The 21738-nt window shown below is 41.4% G+C and overlaps 1 protein-coding gene across 1 annotated transcript in view; it reads left to right on the top strand.

Moving 5' to 3' along the window:
- Nucleotides 1-8684: 8684 nt before the first annotated feature.
- Nucleotides 8685-21738, top strand: part of GPR37 (G protein-coupled receptor 37) — a 41575-nt gene continuing 28521 nt past the window's right edge. Inside the window, exons 1-2 of the mRNA XM_068276372.1 lie at nucleotides 8685-8766; nucleotides 8864-10724. Coding sequence (XP_068132473.1) covers nucleotides 9732-10724 — 993 coding nt within the window. The 5' untranslated portion in view covers nucleotides 8685-8766; nucleotides 8864-9731. The remainder of the gene's footprint in view (nucleotides 8767-8863; nucleotides 10725-21738) is intronic.

Raw genomic sequence — 21738 nt, forward strand, 5'->3', positions numbered from 1 at the left:
CCTGTTGCCGACTATTGCCTGGTATCCTGACTTTGCATATCTCTACTGGATTTCCTGTTGCCAACCTTGCTCTTGTACCTGGACTACACTTGCTATCTGCCTGGATTGACCTTGGACACGGACTTGCATGAACGCTGCCTGGACTGACCTCTGCTTGCCCTGACTACACAATCGGTGGAAAGTATTATCTGGACTGCCTTGCCTTTCTGAAACATCTGTTTCTGCAGTCATCTGATTCATTCGTCTGGATTGCCTCATCCTCCAGGCCTCAGGTGACTATATATGTATACTTGTGAATACTGTGCCCATTGCATTGCTAGAGTTATCCGATTCTGTTGGTACATTACTATCTGGCAGTTTGTATGCTGATTCTACCTGCAGGGTGTATTTGTAGTGTTGTGTTAGGTAGGAGTTTCTGCAGGTGTTACGGGCTGGGCTATGGGCATACAGCCTGACCTATAGTCCTTGACCAGACAAGCCTGACAGATATATGGTGGATTATAAGAAGGTAGGCAATGATTTTTTGATGCACTGTTATTTGTGGTTTTTGTTTTTTTTAATCTCTTTTTGATTCTACTAACTCACTATTTAAAGGAGTACTGTAAGGACGTCCTGTGCCTGCGCTGGGACAAAACGATCCCCGTCTCCCGCCGCGGCTCACTTCCGGTATTTGCGACTTTAATGTTGCAATCCACTGTGCCTGCGCGGCCTTGTCCACGTGTCCTCGCTTCCGCTGACGTCACCGGGGCTTCCTGCACATGAGCGTACTGCTCCTGTGCAGGAAGCTCCCAGTGATGTCAACGAGGATGCTCACGGACAAGGACGTGCAGGCGCAGTGGTTTGTCACATTAAAGTCGTAAATACTGAAAGCGAACCACGGTAGGGGACAAGGGGATTGTTTTGTCCCGGTGCGGGCACAGGATGTCTGTGGGGGGATGGTAGAAGATAATTTTTTTTTATTTTTTTTTACCCTTACACTAGTCCTTTAAGAATGTAATGCATTAAAATGTCATAGAGCTTTTTTGTCACTTACAGATCATCTTTAAAAATAGAAAATTAAAACCAGTTTTTATATATCCGTAACACGATTTTATGAACCAGAATTGAAATAATAGGCTTAAAGCAAACCTGAAGCAAAAATAAAGTTATGAGATAATGATTTGTTCGGTTAGTACAGCTAAGAAATAGAATAATGATAGCAAAGGAAAGAGTCTTATATTGTTTTGCAGTACAGGAAGAGTTAAAACTTAAGTTGTTATCTATGCAAAAGGGCTTCTCAGAGCTCTTCGACCCACTGGGTTGAATACAGTCCTATATTCTGAAGCACTTACACAGCCAAGAAACAGTGAGAAACAGCTTGAAGGAAAAGATCACCTCTCCTCGGGTAAGAACCAACAATAAGTCGGCCAGCCGGTGCTCAATGTCATGCAGGTCCACCACACCTGCAAGCAAACAGGCAAAACTCGAAAGGAAGACACGGCACTCAGGAGCTGTATGCAGCAACAAGCTGTATTGAAGCAGGCAGTACACTACATGTTTCGGGCGGAGCCCTTCATCAGGTGTAACGCCCCCCCATCAACACAGGCAATTTATACCCACCCCCAGGAAGTGACAATATTCAAAACAGAACGACATCACAACCAGGGAACTACACACCAGTGTCTACCCTGGACAGAACCTGAGAATAAACACTAGAATACAGTTATACAATACATCACTTATTCCTTATATATATTACAGAAAGAAATTTAACAGTGACTTATCAATATGATGAATTAAGTCCATTATTCCTCTGTGGAGTCCCCCCTAAAAAAGAAGGAGGGTAGAGTCAAAGAAAACAGGCCAAATTATTATTTTCATTCAAACCATTCGGAGAGATACAATCAAATCTCCAAATCCATTTTGCTTCCCTCTGTAAAAGCAACTTGTCTCTATTCCCACCTCTACTAAGAGGTGGAATAGCATCCATAATGAACCACCGCAGCTGTGTCACGGAATGACCCATCTGTAAGAAATGCCTTGCAACAGGCGTATCATACTGCGATTTACCAGCCGCCAAATTCGTGATCGCTTGTCGGTGCTGCTGTATCCTGCTTTTGGCCATACGTCTAGTCTTCCCGACGTAGACCAAACCGCAAGGACACTTCAGACCATATACGACAAATGGTGTGTAACAATAATAGCGATTGGTGATAAACATTTTTTTACCTGTACGCGGGTGCGAAATCGAATTGCCTCTGATAATTGAACTACAGCAGTTACACTCCAAACACGGAAACGTACCACGTCGATTTGGAGCCGCCACGTCGCGTTTGTTAGTAATGATATCGGAGTTACACACAAGATCACGAATTGACTTCCCTTTCTTATACGCAAATAATGGTGGTTGTGCAAATAATGCTCCATACTCACTATCAAGCTGTAGGATCGGCCAGTGCTTGCGTATGACACTCCTAATCTGCTCAGACTGGTGGCAATAAGTGGTTACAAACGGAATCCGGTCACTAGACTTTGCTGAAGATTTTCTACTAGCCTGTCTAATCAATCTTTCTCTATCCAAACATCTCACTTCAGAGCTGATTTTTTTCAAGGAATCACGATCATACCCCTTGACTCCCAGTTTATCAATCAGCTTTTCTGCTGACTTATCATAATCTCCTACGGACGAACAGATCCGTCTCGCCCTCAAAAATTGGCCTTTTGGGATCCCCTTCTTAATACAGCCGGCATGGAAACTGTCCGTCCTAAGGAGATTATTACGCTCTGTTGGTTTAGAAAACAACTTTGTCACCAGAGAACCATCCTCTATAGAAATAGAAACATCCAAATAATTCACTGAACTCTCAGAACACTCTGCAGTGAACTTAATTGTTGGATGTGTGGCATTGGCTGCTAAAACCATAGAATCGAACCTCTCCTGTGATCCTTGCCACAGAATTAAAATGTCATCGACAAACCGGACTTAATTCATCATATTGATAAGTCACTGTTAAATTTCTTTCTGTAATATATATAAGGAATAAGTGATGTATTGTATAACTGTATTCTAGTGTTTATTCTCAGGTTCTGTCCAGGGTAGACACTGGTGTGTAGTTCCCTGGTTGTGATGTCGTTCTGTTTTGAATATTGTCACTTCCTGGGGGTGGGTATAAATTGCCTGTGTTGATGGGGGGGCGTTACACCTGATGAAGGGCTCCGCCCGAAACATGTAGTGTACTGCCTGCTTCAATACAGCTTGTTGCTGCATACAGCTCCTGAGTGCCGTGTCTTCCTTTCGAGTTTTGCCTGTTTGCTTGCAGGTGTGGTGGACCTGCATGACATTGAGCACCGGCTGGCCGACTTATTGTTGGTTCTTACCCGAGGAGAGGTGATCTTTTCCTTTTTGCTGTATGACACACCATATCGCCTACCTCGGAAGATTGAAGCATGTCTGTCAACCTTCAGTCCCAGGAGTTACCTGTGGATTGTATGGCCATTACCTTTGCATACCGTGAAGATGAAATTGCACAGATATTGAGTCAAGTGACCTGTTTACCTCTGGAGGAGGACGCTGAAGCAAACACTGACGTCAAGAAAACAAGGCTTTTTGAATTACGCCAACGGGAATTGAGATATTCCCTGCATCAAGCTTTTTTGGTTGATTATGTGAAGGCACGTCGCATCCCTCGTGGCTATCGTATTGGGTTACGGTCGACCCTTCTAACTCATGACACTATATTTCAAGTACGCTTCTTTGAAATTTTGAATAAGGGCAGCCTTGATGTAATGGTTTTGACAATTGAACGTTTGCAGGTTCATTTGGTGGAAATTAAAGCTGATATTGTGACTATTCAAACTGAACTAGTGAGTGCCTTGCCACCTCTGGATTATACCAATTTGAATGCTACCTTTAATAAAAGCTTACACGATCTCCGCAGGGACCTTACCGTACAAAAACAGTCCAAAGTCCGCCGTGACGCTGAGGATTATCGATTGGGTCGAGTGTATACATGGCACCGAGAACGTCAAGCTGGACGCCGCAATCCGCCTCCGGCAGGAAATCCGCAACCGGAAGCCCCTGGTGTTCCACAGAAACCCAGTCCCCGGAAACCAGGTCCGCAGCATCCAGGTCCGCGCAAGCCGCGCAACCCTCGAAGGAAACCTCGACAGCCGAAACCTGCTGGCGGGGCTCGACCAGGCGAGGGTACAGGGGAGAGTTTGGCAGTTGCCTCAGAGGAGTCCGTGGGCGAAGGCGCAGGCACGCGCCCACCTCTGGATCCCAAACACCGGCAGGATTTTCAGCAGGCCGGCAGCGATCTAGACTCAGGAGGCAGAGGCGGGGGAGGCGCCGCAGGTGCCCAAGTGGCGCGGCGGAACCCCCGTGCACCAATCGAGAGGGACAATTACCCATCCCGGAGTCAGATGGGGAGGTAAGAGAAAGCATCATCAATATTTCCTCCTATTCTGTTTCTGCGGCTGAACTTAAACTGTTGGAGCATGGACTTGGCTTTGTGCCTGTTTATTCCGTTGACCAATTTGATTGGGAAGTTGAATTTTATAGATTCATGAGAACATTGAAACTTAAAATGTGGTTCAAGGATTCTCCACGTGAGGAGAGAGGCGTTCTGTTTAAAAAGAGCTCTTGGATGCCAGATTTTCAGAATGAATCATTGAAAATGTTTGAACACATAATATTACATGAAGTTGGTAGGCTTTGGTCACATGATTGTAGGTTTAGAAATCTGTCAACACAGGAACGGTTAGCTTTGAAGTCTTTAAAAGAAAATAATGACATCTTTGTTTCAAAAGCGGATAAAGGTGGGGCGGTAGTGATCCAGGATAAGGCCAGGTATGTAGCTGAGGCCTACCGTCAGCTCTCTATACCAGGCCATTATCAAAAGATTGAGTATGATCCTACATTTGAAATTAAAGCTAAGGTGGATTTGCTGATCAGACAAGGGGTTGAGGACAACTTGTTTGACGGCAAAATGGCCGATTTTTTAACCACTGAACACCCGCAAACGCCTATTTTATATTTATTGCCAAAGGTGCATAAGGATCTGTGCAATCCTCCGGGACGACCAATAGTGTCGGGTGTGGGCTCGGTCTTACACCCGATCGCTAAGTTTGTGGATACTTATCTGCAACCACTGGTTAGTGGGGTGGAATCATGCTTAAAGGACACTAATGATTTGCTGATGAGACTGTCCAATTTGGGTGCTGTCCCTGATGATTTATTGCTCTGTACATTAGACGTCCAAAATTTATTCACCTCTATTCCCCATCAAGAATGTATGTGGTGTATTGAGAGTAGGTTGTTGGAAACTGATATATCTAACCGTATGGTGTATTATTTGTTGGATTGTCTTGAATTGGTACTTGGCTGCAATTACTTTAGATTCGATAAAGACTTTTTCATTCAGCTGCAGGGTACCAGCATGGGTTCTCCGGTAGGTCCCTCATTAGCCAATCTTTTTGTGGCTGATCTTGAAAAGCAGCTGTTTGTGGACAACGTTGAGTATGCTCGAGATATTCTCGCATACTACCGGTTTGTCGATGACATTTTAATTCTGTGGCAAGGATCACAGGAGAGGTTCGATTCTATGGTTTTAGCAGCCAATGCCACACATCCAACAATTAAGTTCACTGCAGAGTGTTCTGAGAGTTCAGTGAATTATTTGGATGTTTCTATTTCTATAGAGGATGGTTCTCTGGTGACAAAGTTGTTTTCTAAACCAACAGAGCGTAATAATCTCCTTAGGACGGACAGTTTCCATGCCGGCTGTATTAAGAAGGGGATCCCAAAAGGCCAATTTTTGAGGGCGAGACGGATCTGTTCGTCCGTAGGAGATTATGATAAGTCAGCAGAAAAGCTGATTGATAAACTGGGAGTCAAGGGGTATGATCGTGATTCCTTGAAAAAAATCAGCTCTGAAGTGAGATGTTTGGATAGAGAAAGATTGATTAGACAGGCTAGTAGAAAATCTTCAGCAAAGTCTAGTGACCGGATTCCGTTTGTAACCACTTATTGCCACCAGTCTGAGCAGATTAGGAGTGTCATACGCAAGCACTGGCCGATCCTACAGCTTGATAGTGAGTATGGAGCATTATTTGCACAACCACCATTATTTGCGTATAAGAAAGGGAAGTCAATTCGTGATCTTGTGTGTAACTCCGATATCATTACTAACAAACGCGACGTGGCGGCTCCAAATCGACGTGGTACGTTTCCGTGTTTGGAGTGTAACTGCTGTAGTTCAATTATCAGAGGCAATTCGATTTCGCACCCGCGTACAGGTAAAAAAATGTTTATCACCAATCGCTATTATTGTTACACACCATTTGTCGTATATGGTCTGAAGTGTCCTTGCGGTTTGGTCTACGTCGGGAAGACTAGACGTATGGCCAAAAAGCAGGATACAGCAGCACCGACAAGCGATCACGAATTTGGCGGCTGGTAAATCGCAGTATGATACGCCTGTTGCAAGGCATTTCTTACAGATGGGTCATTCCGTGACACAGCTGCGGTGGTTCATTATGGATGCTATTCCACCTCTTAGTAGAGGTGGGAATAGAGACAAGTTGCTTTTACAGAGGGAAGCAAAATGGATTTGGAGATTTGATTGTATCTCTCCGAATGGTTTGAATGAAAATAATAATTTGGCCTGTTTTCTTTGACTCTACCCTCCTTCTTTTTTAGGGGGGACTCCACAGAGGAATAATGGACTTAATTCATCATATTGATAAGTCACTGTTAAATTTCTTTCTGTAATATATATAAGGAATAAGTGATGTATTGTATAACTGTATTCTAGTGTTTATTCTCAGGTTCTGTCCAGGGTAGACACTGGTGTGTAGTTCCCTGGTTGTGATGTCGTTCTGTTTTGAATATTGTCACTTCCTGGGGGTGGGTATAAATTGCCTGTGTTGATGGGGGGGCGTTACACCTGATGAAGGGCTCCGCCCGAAACATGTAGTGTACTGCCTGCTTCAATACAGCTTGTTGCTGCATACAGCTCCTGAGTGCCGTGTCTTCCTTTCGAGAAACAGCTTGATATAAGGTTTTAATGCAGTACAGTTCAAAGGGTCATTATTTCTGCTTTGTTTTATAGTTTAAAAGACAGTGTGGCTTTAAAACTGCAACTGTGACAGTATGATGCAATGTTATATATACAAAAAAAAGATATGTAACTGAATATAAAAGTATGAGACTAATTTCTTTGCTACTAATATTCTATTCATTATATGTACTACACATACAATCAGGACCAGATTTAGGACAAAGCCAACCTAGGTCATGGCCTAGGGCACCACAGCAGCAAGGGCACCAAAGCAGCAGACTAAACTGGTGCAGCATGCAGGGAGATAAGGCGAGCGCCTGACCGCGGTACTCTGCTGCTAGCAGCCTGTGCAGCAGCCATCTTGTTCTCTGTGCACATTTCCATTATGGCCGGCGGCTATGGACTTGTGTAACATTGGAGACGGAAAGGCAGAGAAAGCTTCTGCACTGGAGTCGAGCATAGAAATGACACTACTGGCTACCTATACTAGAGGGAAGGAGAGGGGTCATCTCGCTACCTACACCGAAGGGGGCGGCTAGTGACAGTGGCCTTGGGCGTTACAGAGTACAAATCCGGCCCTGCATACAATTCTTATCATAAGGTGTTTTGTTTTGTTTTCCGTTCAGGTTTCCTTTCAGGATTTCCACAAGAAATCATAGTCCAAACTCAGCAGTATTTGTGTGGTCAACCTACCAAAGGTTCATTGTAACCACCCACTTTAAAAATCCATTTCATTGACAGGTCTCATTGTCTGCTTATATATCTGAATGACTCTCACCACTTGGGGCACTGTTGTCAGCTACAAATCTCTACTATTTCATGCAATTTCTAAGAATTTCTGGTGCAAAACTGCAGAGAATTTCCAAATGATGCCTCCCAACAATGTAATTTTTGTTTTTTAGAATTACTCTGATTTTTGCATGTTTATTTATCTATGTATGCCTCACTTTCATATTCCACTGAGCTGTACAGAGTATATAACTTAGTGTCTCCAACTGTCCCTCAGAGAAGCTCCCACTCTAATCCCTATCATACTTAATGATACATCCTGAATCATGCTGAAAGCTACACAATATTTAGCCGTGTTGTGCTTCAGTGTTCAGATCCTGTGTGTTGAACAATACTTGAAGTAGGAATGAATGGATTTACCCTCAGGCAACTTGAAGCAAGAATTTTACCATCCCTGTGCTAATTAGTGTGCAGGGCATTTGAACACACAAGCACTTGTACTTGTTGTTATGCCAAACCTCCACTCTGACTATATTCTTCCATAAATGTCTCTTACTGGTAGATCTTTTCAGATATCTGCATTGTAATTCCAGGTGAGTACGGTTTCTGAGACTGCCAGTGTCACGCACCTAATATACTAAATCACATTAGTAATTAATAGTGGTATGCACATAATAAATCAACTATGTCCATGTTGACAGAGAAAAAGCAATTGCCGCACTTTACAATTTTTCCTGTATTTCATGTTTCCTTATGTATATTACGTGAAATGGGTAACATCACTTCACTCACTACTGCAGTGAATTCCCCCCCCCCCCCCCCCCCCATGGGAAAGAATTCCAGCAGCTGCTTCTAGATCTTACTTGCAGCATTAACAGCTTCTGCTCAGTCTCCCCTCTCCCCCTCCTCTTGCACAGCCTTTGTGTCAGCCTCACTAGGTCTGCTTTGCCCAGACAGAATGGCACGGCTGCTGCTAATTCTACTACACTATACTGAGGTAAAGGAAAATTTTTCTTTGTTTGCAATTTTCAGGGAGACGTGTGTTGCTGAGTAGAATTCAAGTCTTGTTAACTCTTCCCCTCTGCTTGTTTCAGGTGAATGCAGACAGACACACGTGTGGGTACACAGCAAGGTGTGATAATTGTGTGGAGTGACATTAGATGGAGAGATACAGTATAGAAGGGAGGAGAGAAGCTGTCTCGTTTACAACCCCACACAGGCGCAGAGAATAGTCTTGTAAACCCTGCAGGCGGGGCTCTTCACTACTTTCCTCCATGCACAGCAGTGACAGCAGCATTACAAACGAAGAGAAGCAGCTTTCAGAGGCAAAGGTCTGTCTCTTCCTGCAACCTGACAACCAAAAGAGCTTCACCTTCTCCTCTCCTAGCCATTGCCCAGACAAAGGAAAAAGCCAATGGAATTGTCGCCTCTTTTTCCGTGAATGGCTGCTCTTGACGTCTTTTAATGTCCAGCCTTTAATCTGATCCGATGACATCCCTGCAACCTGTTTACTGTGAGCCGGCGAGGGATTATTTTCATTTGTGATTATTAGGAGGGGAAAAAAGCCTTCTATGTCTCTCTCTTTATTTGCAATGAAGCAAAGAAAGAAAAGCTAAATGAGCAGCCAGGGTACAGCTAACTGTTCTTACAAAGACAGTGGCACAAAAAAGGGTGGAGTCCCCATATTTATGTGGCTGTACAGCATTAGCTAGCTGAACTTTTCCTCCTCCTAACACCTATGCTATACAGGACTAGTGCACTGAACCGCGGTCTCATTTCCATTATGATTTAGCACAGGCAGGTGTGCTACACCTGTAAAGAAAAGTGTAACTTAAAACCAGAAAGAGTGTATTTATTTACACCATATCTTTACCTGCTGCTTTTGTCTAGCACAGCAAGATCAAGTGACATGAGAGGAAGAGACAATTTCTTTCTTTTTTGACTGAATGTTTTTCTTGCACCATGCAGTTATCTTTTCACACCATATTTTTGTTCTTTGGAGCTACCTTGGTGAGCAACCAGAAACTGCAAGATAATCTAAGCCCTGTGCAAGGAGATGGGGCAAGATGGTGCCAGGATCTATCATCCTACTCTAGCAAAGTTTATGTGACAAGGACAGGCAATGGAACTGTTCATCAGAAGTCATTCCGTGGAGGTTTTCTGAGAAGTATTATTTGTAAATTTATACACGAGAGCTTAAATAAGCCTCAGGAACCCGCATGGACTGAACAGAAGGCGCACTGGCAAAATGACAGGCAAGATACAGACAGAACTCCAACAGCAAATGTGCAATCTGACACCTTACCATGGCAGCACAGAGAGGTGAGCGACACATCCATGGAAACCAGGTACACTGCTGATCCACCTAAGCAGCAGATGGAGGATGCAGGCAGGAGTAGCATGCATCTTAGGAATAGAAGAGAAACTTATGAGTGGCTATGGAAGAAAGGCAGCAATAAGTCTAATAAAACCGGTAATGAAAAAAAATTCTTAGCAGACCTGAATGAAACCCAACAAGGCTCAAATCCAGGAAAAGAGACAGAACCGCACGCCCTGTCTTTAAACGGATCGGTTCCCTTTGCCACAAATGATCTGAAATTCTTTTCTGACAACATGGAAGTTAATCAAGCTTTAGTTCCAAAAAACACAACAAATAATGAGAAACTGCACATAAAGAACCCATTTTATCCAATAACGGAAGATTCCTACGGTGCCTATGCGGTCATGTGTTTATCGGTTATCATTTTTGTCATTGGCATTATGGGCAACATGGCAGTAATGTGCATAGTTTGCCACAATTACTACATGAGAAGTATTTCCAATTCACTGTTGGCAAATTTGGCATTCTGGGACTTTTTGATCATCTTTTTCTGCCTTCCTTTGGTTATATTTCATGAACTCACAAAAAAATGGCTGCTGGAAGACTTCTCTTGCAAGATAATACCATACATTGAGGTAATTATGCCTTTTTATCATATATTTCACTAGCTTACATTAACTATAACGGTTGTAAGGCATCTGCCACTTATAATTACGTGGTTATTTTATAGTGTCTGTTTAACCCTAATTCACCTTGAGCTTTGTTGTTAAGTTTATTGTGATAGAAAGGTCAGACCACCCAAAGTATGGTCAACCGCTACCTTTTTGGAACTTGTGGGAAACGAGCTTCCTGCATTGTACCTTATGTCTCTACCAAACTTGTTTCCAGGTGTCACCACTTACTAATAAAACTTCAACAGAAAGAGGAGGGCCTTCTCGCCATGTCTAGTGTGCTGGTCAGGGAAATCGAGTGCCAGGATTTCACTTCCTTGCAGACTTAACACACCGTTGTTGGCTTAACTACAGAAACTAAAATATCACTTCTGAGTTGATCGACAGTGTAAATACTGGGTGTAGAAAATAGTTAACTTTTTACTAACTTTAACGGTTATATTTAATTTGCATGATCTTTGCTAAAGTTAGGAAACCTGTTTTTTTTTCTTGCTGCTGTGAACCAACAAGTATCAGCATGTTCTGCCATGAATAACATTATTGATTTGTCCTAATGGAATGGACCTACTAATCCCAGCATGTCGAGATTTGAGACCTGTACATATATATGCTAATTAAGTCATCCAAAAAGTAATAATTGAAGATAGTTTCCGGAACTTTTACTATGCTGGAGTGTCCTTCAAGAACTCATTGGCAATTGAACATGCTGGAAAATCACGCCCAATCCTTTTTTACCACTAGAGGTGCTCTCAAGCTCCTTTCTGCATATCCTCCCCTCTCTCCTCTTCATGGAACAGAACCTGTTGTTTGGCCAGGAACCGCATAGTATGTTTGTACAGCAATGGTTCCAAAACTGCCAGCCAAAACAATCTGGAAAGATTGTTTCAGGTGGCAAAGGTTTAAACTATGTACAGCTATTTACAGTTGCAGCAGAAGTCCTAGGGAAGCATGTGATCTGTTAAATCAGGTGATAGGTTTGTAAGGCTCTGATTTACTGGTTAGACTCATGTGAAGCTTTTGTTTTCTGTGTAGGGAAAAGCAGGAAGTGATTACAGGGCCTTACAAATCTATCACCTAATCAAACTGATCACATACCCGTATTAATCAAAATTGTGGCAGTGACAAGAATAAATGGCAGGACATGCACACCCCAGAATTTAGGATGATCACATACCTGTCCTTGAGTTCTGCCACGCATGAGAAATTCTATGTAGCCTGAGGCTGGCAGTAAATGCTGGGGCTCATAATTTAAAGAACGCCTGCAGTGAGAGGGATGTGGAGACTGCCATATTTATTTTCTTTTTAAACCATGCACATTGCCTGGCTGTCCTGCTGATCCTCTGCCTCTAATACGTTTAGCCATATACCCTGAACAAGCATGCAGATCAGATGTTTGGCTGGATTTGCTGCATGCTTTTTTCAGGTGTGTGTTTAAGACACTTCTGATGCCGAAAGATCAGCAGGACTCCAGGAAACTGATTGTTTAAAAGGAAATAAATATAGCCGCCTCCATATCCCTGTCGCTTCCTTTACTACAAATCCATATTGATAGAAAATGATTTTTTTTTTTTTTTTTCTTTTATACTCTTCTATAGTTTTATACAGCTATTTTAATTTTACTCTCATAGACTGTGTCTTGCACATCCCTTTACATGTTATGAATCAACTATGAATTTTATTTGCTATGTTACAGCAGTGTTAGCATTCCACATTTTGGGCAAGCGTTGGTGAAAAGATGCCAAAGTCTTGTCTAAGCTTTGAAATAAAATATGGACTGCTGAAGCTGTTTGCCTGCTCTCAGTTGCCATGCATATTTGTTCCTTATTTAAAAGTGACTGGCTTTACATCAGTGCCAGTTTTTTGCCATTCACCCAGCAGCTCTGCCAAGCTCACAGCTTACTGGCTACAGTCCACTGTCATTCACATTTGCTTGAGTGGAAAACAAAAACCAGTGTCATTGGGGGTCAACACTGCCAACAGAAGCTTGCATATTTTGTATTTACATTGTGACAGTATAGAATAAATGGCAGAATCCAACTTAATTGGAAATAATAGCTTTGAAGAAAGTGAGTTTTCACACTGTGCTGTATATCTGATGTATAACATGTAGCTGGAATGTACATTTTCCCCCCACATTCTTCAGGCTCAGACTTGCAATGTGTGTCTTCTGTCAGTGATTCCTTGTCTCACACCTTCAACACTGTTTGCTTTATAACATCTGTTACATATTTATAGTGTCAAAATCTATGCAAATTAAATGCTTTAAATGCAATGTTAAGTGATCTGCCTCATATGACAGACGTCGTCAGGGCCTTTGGTGGCTGTGCATATTGAGATTGCAGTAACTGATGGAGGCTTGACCAGTCGTCATAAGGCCTATCCCTATACACATGGTCAAATCATGCAGACACTTGTAGATTCAGAACATACACCAAACCTCTGGCTGATGGGCTGATTCTGAAGAAAAATAAAACTCCTAACACAATGACCCCAAACATCCATATTTGTTATTTCGCATATAGAAAAAAATGTATATTTTTCCCCTAATCATACAATAGACATTTGGATTTGCTCCTAACAATACTTAGTCATCCATGCTGATTTTTTTGTCGGTTATTTAGCTTGTCTGTATCCATTTTCTAAACCTAGATTTTAACTTTATAAACATGAGCAAAGTTACCGTCTCTGTGTCCCTCATCTCTCTAATGAGAGTAATGTGTCTTGATTGTACTGATCCATTTTCACCTGCAGCAATCCTGCAGGTGATATCTGGTACAACCTCCGTTCTACGGCATTAGCTTAACAGCTCTGAGAGCTATTACATTGGTATCTATTTCATTGAAAACAAGTTGGGACAAAATAACCCCAAGGCACTGAAACATTTAACAGATTAAGCAGAACAAATAACAATTATACTTAAATGGAGTTTATCTCACGTGACGCAAGATCACAGTGTTGTAGAGCAGACCAAGACAGTGTAGAGTTGCTTTTATTTGTAAAACTCCTGCTTGGCAGTGCAGATTACTTGCTATTCCCATTTTTAGTTTAAACAGCACTGAAAGGGTTAGAAGAGTCATTTTGGTTTTATCACTGCCTGTATCCCCGTTGGGAATCCTCTCCTCACCTTTAGTGATGTCACTCATGATGGTAATTCTCCTGTGAGAGAGGTTACAAACTCTGCCAGGCTTTTTTGCAGCCTCTCTCTCCACTGGGGAGATACTTTTTCATCTTGTGTGTCCCTCAAGGTAGGAAGTGAAGGAGATTTATCCAGTGGAGACACAACAACTATAAAAGATGGCCTAGATTGTAACGATTCACCACTCTGTTTAGATGAGAAAAAAATTAAAAAAACATTGTCCGGGTCTCCGCTCCATATTGTTTGTGAATATCCTGAGGAGTTATCTCAAAAGAAACAAGGACATGAGCAGCAATAAACTATCTAGTGTGGTTTTAGATGGGAGAGAAAACAGAGAGATAACAAATGGGTGCTCACAAATAATGGGCACCTGAGCGGTAACCAGGAACAAGGTAAATGAGAATCAGAGCGTACGAGAGGAATCGGCGCGGGAGACTTGGGCGCAGGATACAGCCAGTATATACAGCACAAGTCCCGGCCGTGTAAAATACTATTCCCCCCAGGCCGCCATGGATGGTGGGGAATGAAATAATTCAGCTTCCAGCAATTTCTGGAAGCCGAATTATTGTGTTTTAAAAATAAGGTCAGCTCCGTCTTCTGACAGCGCTGAAGTTACTCCCTGTGCTCCCAAGTCTCTTGTGAGGGCAATGTAAGTCTATGGGGACTTGCACACTATGGCGATGTGGTGTGGTGCAACGGAAGTAGTCAAATCAACACAAGGGCGCAGGAAACTGCAGTGTATGGCCACAGCTATGCAAGTCTATGGTGATACAATAAGTGAACACTTAATCGTAGTTGTGGCGTGCAGGTGAAGAGCAACGAAACTTCAGTGTCGTACTTCCTGTTCAGCAGGGAGCACTTCACTGAGCAGGGGGCGGACCTACTATATTACCCAGTCAGCTCACTATGTCACAGGGTAATATGCAAAGGGAAATTGTGCAGTGCGATCATCCTGCTCTGGGCTGTCCTGCCCAGGGCTGTGGAGTCAGTACAAAAACCATCTGACTCAGACTCCTCAGTTTGTGAAACCTCAGACTCCAGGTACCCACAAATTGTTCTGACTCCACAGCCCTGCTCCTGCCGCAGGAGGATCGCACGGCACTGTGTGTAACGGATTGTAAGCGGGGAACTAAACTCTAACATGGGCAACCAAAAAGGTTTAATACTATATTGCATACAATGAAAGTGCATTTCACTGGTCATTTCCTGCTTCATCATGTCAACAAGAGAGCCTTAAAAGCCCAGTAGTGAAGCCAAGCACCTCCAAATAACTGTAGTGTGGGCATGTTTATTAACCCAAGGAAGTAGGAAAGAGCCTATGAAACACAAGTTGTCCTTTGTCAGAGATAAAATGTGTGATATTTCCTCATTACCACAATTACAATGAGCAGATGAAAGGTCCAGAGTTCATTTCAAGTGTGCTATTTGTATTTGCTTTTCATTTCAAATCCATTATGGTTGTGTAGAGAGCCAAAAATGTTAGAATTGTGGCCATGTCCCAATATTTATGGACCTGACAGTATTTCTGTGATAATGTAGGCATCTGAAATGCTCTCCTTTCTGCTGGAATGCTCTGAATTCTAGTGCCAGTTACATGGCCTTCCTATAGCTTTTCATGTCACTATTAACGGCTTTTTCACATTACATTTGTTGCATTGCAGCATCATTCTGCATGCAAACTCACTGCCCAAACAATTCTATAGGGCTTTTCACACTTCTGGGTTGTAACTGATCACATTATTCTAAATCGCTGCATGTAGCCTTTGAATTGAAGTCTATGTCCAGTCTCCATAGCAGTTCACACTCATGATAACGCGTGTAACACGCACAGTGTGAATCCATCCTAAAAATATTTCACCTAACTACATGTTAAAGTTATAACTCTTCCTAGTGCATTTACAGTATGTTTAAGTGCTGGTGTGATGTATATGTAATTGGCACGTCCATTTGATACACTTGTCTAAGATATAATCCAAACACATTAAGGAAAGGAAAGTTAAACAAATACCTGTCTACTTAAAGCAATAATGCTTTAAGAATATATAACTGCAAGTTAATGCCCATAATGATTACTGCCAATATACAACACTCTATAAAAACCCATAACACTAACGCACACAGGGCTGGTTGACATTACAAAACTTTTTGTAAGCATTTGTGGTTTTAAAAGCTCTTGCTAATGTAATGCTATGTGTGTGTTCTCAATTGTGTGATGTAATCTTGTAAAAAAAAAAAATCCCCATAGCATTGCATTAGCAAGAGCTTTTCAAATCACTAGCGCTTAAAAAGCTCTTGCAGTGTGAACCAGCCCACACAAACCTATATACAGTATATACACACACACACACACACACACACACACACACACACCTGTCTCATGGGAAGTCTGCCTAAAATGCCTAATGCTAACTGGTGGTGGAAATATTGGAAACTGTAAAAATTGTCTGATTGGAAGTTCTCCACCTTGACTCAACACCTATCATATGGTATATCGCTGTGTAAAGAATCATGAAGCCTGTCCTCCTCATTTAAACAGACTGTGTGCTATTCCTATATATAGATTTCCTGCCTGTCCTCCATGTAAGTGTAGTTTCAATACATATCTACAGATACCTGGTATTTTGATATGTACACAGGGTCCAGGTCATTCAATATGAAAGCCCCACCATTAAGGTGAACCTGGCTTTAATGGGTGAGCCACATAGGAGTTCCTCTCTGCTGTACATCACCCGGGGATTTACCCATAGAAATTTAATGGATGAGCTCTCCTCTGGTACCTGAATATAATGCAGTTGGCGAGAGTATCAACCCTCCAAGAAGCAGCTCATACACCATCCCACTAGTGATGAGGTGGTTGTTTGGTTGAACATGGGGTACTCATTAGTTTGGTCATTGGCTCTTTGCTATCATACACTGTAGCTGAACTGATATAATGGTAGGAATGCCAGTCAGATCGGTTGTGATTTCGGGTATACGCTAGCTGAGCTCACGGTGGGGTCGGAGGGTTAGTGTGAGGGTGTAGGAAAGGTTTTGGCTACAATATAGCTGAGAGGAAAGCTAGTGTAGAGGGGGTTAGTGTTAGCCATGGACAGAGAGGCGGTTAATGTTAGGTGTGAGGAGAAGAGAACATGTAGATATTACTGATATTTTCAATACCGGCCATATCTTGCACCAGAATTCAGCTGCAATCTTTCTAAATGCACAGTGTGTTTTGGCTTCACTCGATATTACTATGAAAATATCATGGATTTACTTAACGTACACTTTTTCACAAAAAAATTGGACTTTCTTGAAAATGTTTTTTCTTGCCCATATATTTACACTACTATGCTCATTTGCATAAATTGTGGCAAAATGAAAAGGGCCACATTCACTCATCATTAACCACTAGGCTTTTAGGACTCCCTATGAGACGTGCGTGCGTGCGTGTGTATTTTAGGGAGCTTTTTACTGGGTGAAATAAATTTGTAGATTGTTGTGTCTATGGAAATGGCTATTTTTGTTTTGTTTTGTTTGTGGCCACATATATATTGTTTGTACTAAAATTGTAGATTGTGGTAACATCGTCCCTCTTTATCTTTGGGTGTTGTTTATGATGTAGTTTACTGTGTCCAAATGTTTCATTCTCTCCACTTTACTAAGCATTATGAAAAAGGGAAAAAAGAAAAAAAAAACTGTAAGCATTATGAAAAATATTTGGAGTTTTTGCATAATATTAGGAGCACATTGAAGACTTTTGTAGGTTTTCATTGTGAGAATGAAGCATATTAAAGGAACTTCAGAGGAAAAGCCATTCTCATAGGCTTAGGAATGCATAACTTAACACACTATACATTTATGCTTGGGCAGGATTGCTGTATAAAAATTAGTTTAACGAACCCCATACATAATGCAGAGTGAAGCACTTGTGGTCATGATGTGCATGTATTAATGAATTGTCATAATGAATGGCTAGAACAAAGGCTCTCTGTTAACAGTTCTACATCAAGGAACAATGCACATTAGTTAGGTTTATGGGAAAATACACAATCCCAACCATTTATAGTTTACAAGTAACTAGTACAGCATTGTAAAGTATTTGTTTTCCTGTTTTGCATATTTATTTTCTTTCAAAATTAATCCAGCAGTCACCTATAAACAGATACATGGTAGTTGACATACTACAGCACAATAACCATTGATGTGCAGATCATCATCAAGTTCAGCTTGCACTAGAACTAAATGTAATTTAATGACGGAATATCGAGATAGTTTGCCAAGTTTACCTTACCATTGCTGAAAACTATGCAGAAATGCAAATTCCAATAAGTGTGACGTAATCATGTAGTGGATTGTTGCATACAGAGCTGGTGGTAAGAACGCATACTGTATTCCCAAGTTCAGCTGGACATATTCACACAGATGTCCAGCCAAGCCATATCTAAACTGACTTTCCAACTGTTATAACAGTGATCACCTACTTGTACTACCTACTGGTACATACCAACCTTAAAGAAAACCTGTACTGAAAATAAAAGTCAAAATAAGCATACACAAGTCATACTTACCTTCCATGTAGTCTACTCCTCAGTGTCTTTCTCCTGTCCCGCGTCCTATTTGTTCACTATGATCAAGGGAATTTTCCGTCCTCCATTTTGAAAATAGCCATTACCCCATAACAGCTTTCTGGTCAGCACACAGTTAAACTGTAACATCGCCCACTTGAGCCATAGGGAAACATGGACATTACCTGGTACATCCGTTTTCCTCTCAGCTATAACTGACAGCAACTGATATTTTACTGACAGCAACTGATATATTTCAGATCTGACAAAATATTGTCAGAACTGGATGGGATTATTGTCAGAAGAAAATGGTGAGCTTCTGAGAGGAACTGATGGCAAGGTAACTCTGTAATGTTCACTTGAAGTTACCTCATGTGTTTATTTTCAATATTTTTACTCAGTACAGGTTCTCTTTAAAGCGAACCTGAACTGAAAATAAACATATAGGTAATTGCATATTCAGTGTTAAAGGACAACTGAAGAGAAAGGGATATGGAGGCTCCCATAATAATTTCTCTTTAAGCAATACCAGTGACCTGGCTATCCTGCTGACCCTCTGCCTCTAATACTTTAAGTCATAGGCCCTGAACAAGCATGCAGCATATCTGGTGTTTCTGACATTATTGTCAGATCTGAAAAGATTAGTTGCATGCTTGTTACTGGTAGTGTTAAGACACTACTGCAGGTAAATAGATCAGCAGGCCTGCCAGTCAACTGGCATTGTTCAACAGGAAATAAATATGGCATCCTCCATATTCTTCTCACTTCAGTTGCCCTTTAAAGTGAACCTGGGGAGGTTTAGAAAAAATACAATTAGATTTACCTAGGTAAATGGAAGCAGCAGTGGTCTTGAGGAGCACATGGGAAGCCTCTAGAGAAGCCAGAGGCTTTCCTCTTCTTAGGTAAGTATTTCACTTTATTTTATTTTTTAAACCGCCTCAGGTTTGCTATAATGGTTAAATACTGTAGATTTTTTTCCTAGAGTCTCATGTTTATCATGTTTGTCATTTTTAATTTAAATAGTGTGACATAAATGTGGTTCATTCTGCTCCCCCCAAAGAGAAGTTTTAGGCACTATACTTTTAGCATCAGTGTTTATTCAGTCAGATAGAAGTGCTTTAGTTTCTGCTTACTTTTCAGGAGTGCAGCCACTACATTTGACTACCTCGTTTGCATAAAAAGGACTAGTTTATTTACCCTTGCAATGTAAAAAAAAATAAACACAGACAGGTTCTTATTAAGATTGGTACTATATGTATCCAAGTTTATCTCTCCATGTGAAAAGTCTGTTCAGGTACACTTCAAGGTCTTGTCTATGTTTTTCACGTGGTCACCTTTGTTTTCATGTATACTATTTCCTAATATTCGAGCAATAGTCCAAATAAGTGTGTATCTGTTATGACACAATAGAGGATCTTTCAGTAGTTGCTCTAGTGATGAAATATTGTACTTGTTTATGTTCATCAGGCTGCAAGTAGGTATTGCTAAGTACCTTTACAGCATCTAGAAATGTAGTTATTTTGATTATCTTCATATTTTATTGGCTTACTATGGATAGGGCTTAATTTATTAAGCAAAAGGTTTGCAATCTGTGATCCTTGGCGTAGGGCGACCGTGACCAGTAAGTTGGATGCGATCCCATCTTGCTCACAAGTTGGCAACTGTGATGTGCAGAAACTGTGGACTTCCAGGGCTGTCTGTGCACCACATAGGCTGTCAAATAAATGTACTTCACAGACACACATGCACAGTGGGAAACAGTGGGACATGCAAATAAAATGAATGCAGGTCTCTCTCCAGCCTTTCTTTAAAGAAAGACTTATAGCAACATGGAAGAGTTCTAGTGACCAGAGGTTGCAAGTACAGTAATCAAGATAGTAAGGCGGTTTTGCCATTTCTTTTTGCAAGGTACTTCTTTCCCCTTTTCCTAAATATTAAAACCCTCATGGGACAGTTTGTGAGGGAAAATTATATCCTTGCATGTGTTCACATGGAGAAAAAGTAGTATTTTCAATTATCTGGTCATTGCTGTATATATAGCACAAATGGCCTGATTCATTAAGCTACGCTGCTATAGCAGCGCAAGCTTAATGACACCAACACGAGCTAAAAAGAGGGTCACGCTATGCGCGGTAGTGCTGTGTAGCGTGCACTCCTAAATTAGCTAATTATTAGCCGCGGTTGTGATACTTCGAATCTTGTGGTGCATTGAAGCAGCAGCCACAAAATAGTTACGTGTGAACATAATTTAGGAGCACACCTATGTAGCTCACATTGGTGTAATTAAGCTTGTGCTGCAATAGCAGTGCAGCTTAATGAATCAGGCCCATAATGAGTACTGTATGTTGCATGACATATATGAAATCAGCTTCAAATCATCTTCCTGAGGAGGATTCTCACTAGTCCTACAGCAAAACCATATTTGAAATTTACCACCATGACTTCTCATTAACCAAATGATCTCATCTGACCAATGAGAATACTTAGCAGGAAGGAATCAGATTTTTTTCAGATTAATAGAGCAACAGGGAGCCCTGGTGGAAGATTCAAAAATAATTATGCTGCTTTTTCCTTAAAGAGGAACTGTCGTGAAAATCTTAAAGTTTAAAACACATACAAATAAGAAGTACATTTCTTCCAGAGTAAAATGAGCCATAAATTACCTTTCTCCTATGATGCTGTCACTTACAGTAGGTAGTAGAAATCGTACATTACTGACAGATTTTGGGCTGGTCCATCTCTCTATAGGGAATTCTCAGCATGGCCTTTATTCTTTATAAAGACACTCCCTGAAAAATCTTTGTACAAAGATGCTGGCCAGCCCCCCTGCTCGCTGCACACTATTTTGGCAGTTGAAAGGAGTAACTGCCATTCACTAAGTGTTTTTAAAAATAAAGAATACCCTGACAGCCCCCCTATGAGAAGATGGACTAGTCCAAAATCTGTCGGTAATGTCAGATTTCTACTACCTACTGTAAGTGACAGCAACATAGCAGAAAAGGAATGTATGTATGAATGGATGTAGGAATGTATGAATGTAAATTTTAAGATTTTCACGACAGTTCTTCTTTAAGTACAGTATTGTGTTGTCCTAGGTAGTGTCAAAAGCCAAGTACCCACAGGAAGTTTAGATTATGGAACTCTGCCAAAGAATGATCATTCCTCGGTCGATCTTCCAACATCGAACGGTTGCATGAACAGTCCTTCAAACCAAGCGATTTTCTACTAAAGTCCATTGACTTTAGCGGAATATTGAACAATGGAAAGGGTCTTCTATCAATGTTGTTAGATGACCCTT

This window comes from Hyperolius riggenbachi, chromosome 3 (assembly GCF_040937935.1).
Source record: "Hyperolius riggenbachi isolate aHypRig1 chromosome 3, aHypRig1.pri, whole genome shotgun sequence".
Lineage (NCBI taxonomy): Eukaryota > Metazoa > Chordata > Amphibia > Anura > Hyperoliidae > Hyperolius > Hyperolius riggenbachi.